Here is a 1,725-nt window from a genome sequence, read left to right as displayed (position 1 = left end):
CCATCTTATTAAAACGTTAGGCTCCTGCCCAGGAAGACACTGAGGGAGGCAACTAGGAAGTGTGTGGCGCTGTCACCACCCCCTGCTTGTGAAAGCAGCAGCATGCTCAGGCCCTTCGTCACAAACCCAGCACAGGATAAAAGGGCTCCTGCCCTGGGCTCCCCATCCACAGCCTCCCCAGGAGCAGCTTCTCCTGCCTCCTCTGCATCCGGTGAGTGTCTGGCAGGGGACAAACCTCAGCTGGGAGTATAGGAAGAGGGACTCAGATCTGAACGGAACCAGGGGGAAGAGGCCCACAGTGGGCAGCAGTGGGGGATGGGGATGGTGAGGAAGGAGCCACTCAGGCACCTGTCAGGGGGCTGTGAGCCCCAAAAACCAAGGTCCTGAGGACTCCTTCCCATTCCTGCTGAGTATGCTGTCAGGGGTGCACATGGGCCCATCTGGCATCCTTGAAGGTGCTTTATCCAAATGCCTGTGGCCCCTCCGTGTTCCCATTTCTTTTCCTCAGAGCTTGGCTTAGCAGGCAGCTTGGTCATCATGGAGGATGAGTGTTTGACAAAAGCTGTGGGGAGGAGACATTGAAATTTCTGAAGCTTCTGAGCTCAAAATGTCTTTTATTTGTTCAAGGTCAAGTTCCTGTCGAGATGTCCTGCCAGCAGAACCAGCAGCAGTGCCAGCCCCCTCCCAAGTGCACCCCCAAGTGCCCCTCCCCGAAGTGCCCCCCAAAGAGCCCAGCACAGTGTCTGCCCCCAGCCCCCTCTGGCTGTGCTCTGAGCTCTGGGGGCGGCTGTGGCCCCAGCTCCTCGGAGGGTGGCTGCTGCCTGAGCCACCACAGGCATCACCGCAGGTCCCACCGCTGCAGGCGCCAGAGCTCCGAGTCCTGTGACACTGGCAGTGGTCAGCATCCTGGGGCCTCGGGCTGTGGCCACGGCTCTGGGGGCTGCTGCTGACCTGGATCTGATGCTGAGACAAGCAACTTGAGAGGAGACAAGAAGCCAGAGGAAAAGCCCCAGTCAGACCCAGCCTCTCCCAGACATCCCATGCTCGCCTGCCCAGTCAGAGCTGGGATGTTCCCAGGGAGAGTTTCCACCTCCAGCCGATCTCCCAGTCTGATGTCCAGGATCTCACAATCCTCCCACCCTCTGCACGTGACAATGATTGGCAGCGCCTGGGCCTGTGAAAAAAATAAAGTTTCTCTTCCTCATTACCATGGGTGGCTCGCATGTCATTTCACTCTGTCCCTCCTCTCAGTTCCTCGGTCAACACAACACAACTCGGAGCAGAATCTTAGTTTTGGACCCGGGAAAAATAGATCAGTTTCCCCTCCACCCATAGAAGGGCTGTGAAGAGATTTTAGGTTGGAATGGAGATAGAAAGAAGGGTGAGAGTCATATTGCTTTGAGTCCTTGCAACTCCCAGTGAAAGGATTGATTTTTCCTGTGAAACCTGAGTGGGTGCTGATATAATCTGGGAATTAGCACTGTATGATATGGGACTTGTATATATTTTGATAAGCTGTTTCGGGGTCCTAATTAAGTAACAGGGAATCAGGAGGCAAGGAAACAGAAAATTGGCAGAGGAAGGAGACGTATGCCTCAGGAAGGAGAGTTAACTCAATGGGCTCCATGAAAATACAGGAGATGGGAGGTGACAAGTATTTACATTAATGAGGTCTAGGGGGAGCAATGTGGCTGTGAGTCTAATCAATGAGATAATTGATGTATG

At 54.2% G+C, this 1,725-nt stretch overlaps 1 protein-coding gene across 1 annotated transcript; it reads left to right on the top strand.

Moving 5' to 3' along the window:
- Positions 1-120: 120 nt before the first annotated feature.
- On the top strand, positions 121-1,207 carry LOC118673145 (late cornified envelope protein 3D-like). Its single transcript, XM_036343661.1, has 2 exons — positions 121-211; positions 628-1,207. Exon 2 carries the CDS (start codon positions 645-647, stop codon positions 948-950), a length of 306 nt encoding a protein of 101 aa, XP_036199554.1. The 5' UTR covers positions 121-211; positions 628-644; the 3' UTR covers positions 951-1,207.
- Positions 1,208-1,725: the final 518 nt, after the last annotated feature.

Source organism: Myotis myotis, unplaced genomic scaffold, assembly GCF_014108235.1.
Source record: "Myotis myotis isolate mMyoMyo1 unplaced genomic scaffold, mMyoMyo1.p scaffold_m19_p_18, whole genome shotgun sequence".
In the NCBI taxonomy this organism is placed as follows: domain Eukaryota; kingdom Metazoa; phylum Chordata; class Mammalia; order Chiroptera; family Vespertilionidae; genus Myotis; species Myotis myotis.
Note: the sequence above shows the minus strand (reverse complement) of the source record. Positions and strands in the feature narration are given on the sequence as shown.

What these genes read in the sequence shown, in the direction of transcription:
- LOC118673145 (XM_036343661.1), top strand. Translation starts at nt 645, where the DNA reads ATGTCCTGCCAGCAGAACCAGCAGCAGTGCCAGCCCCCTCCCAAGTGC.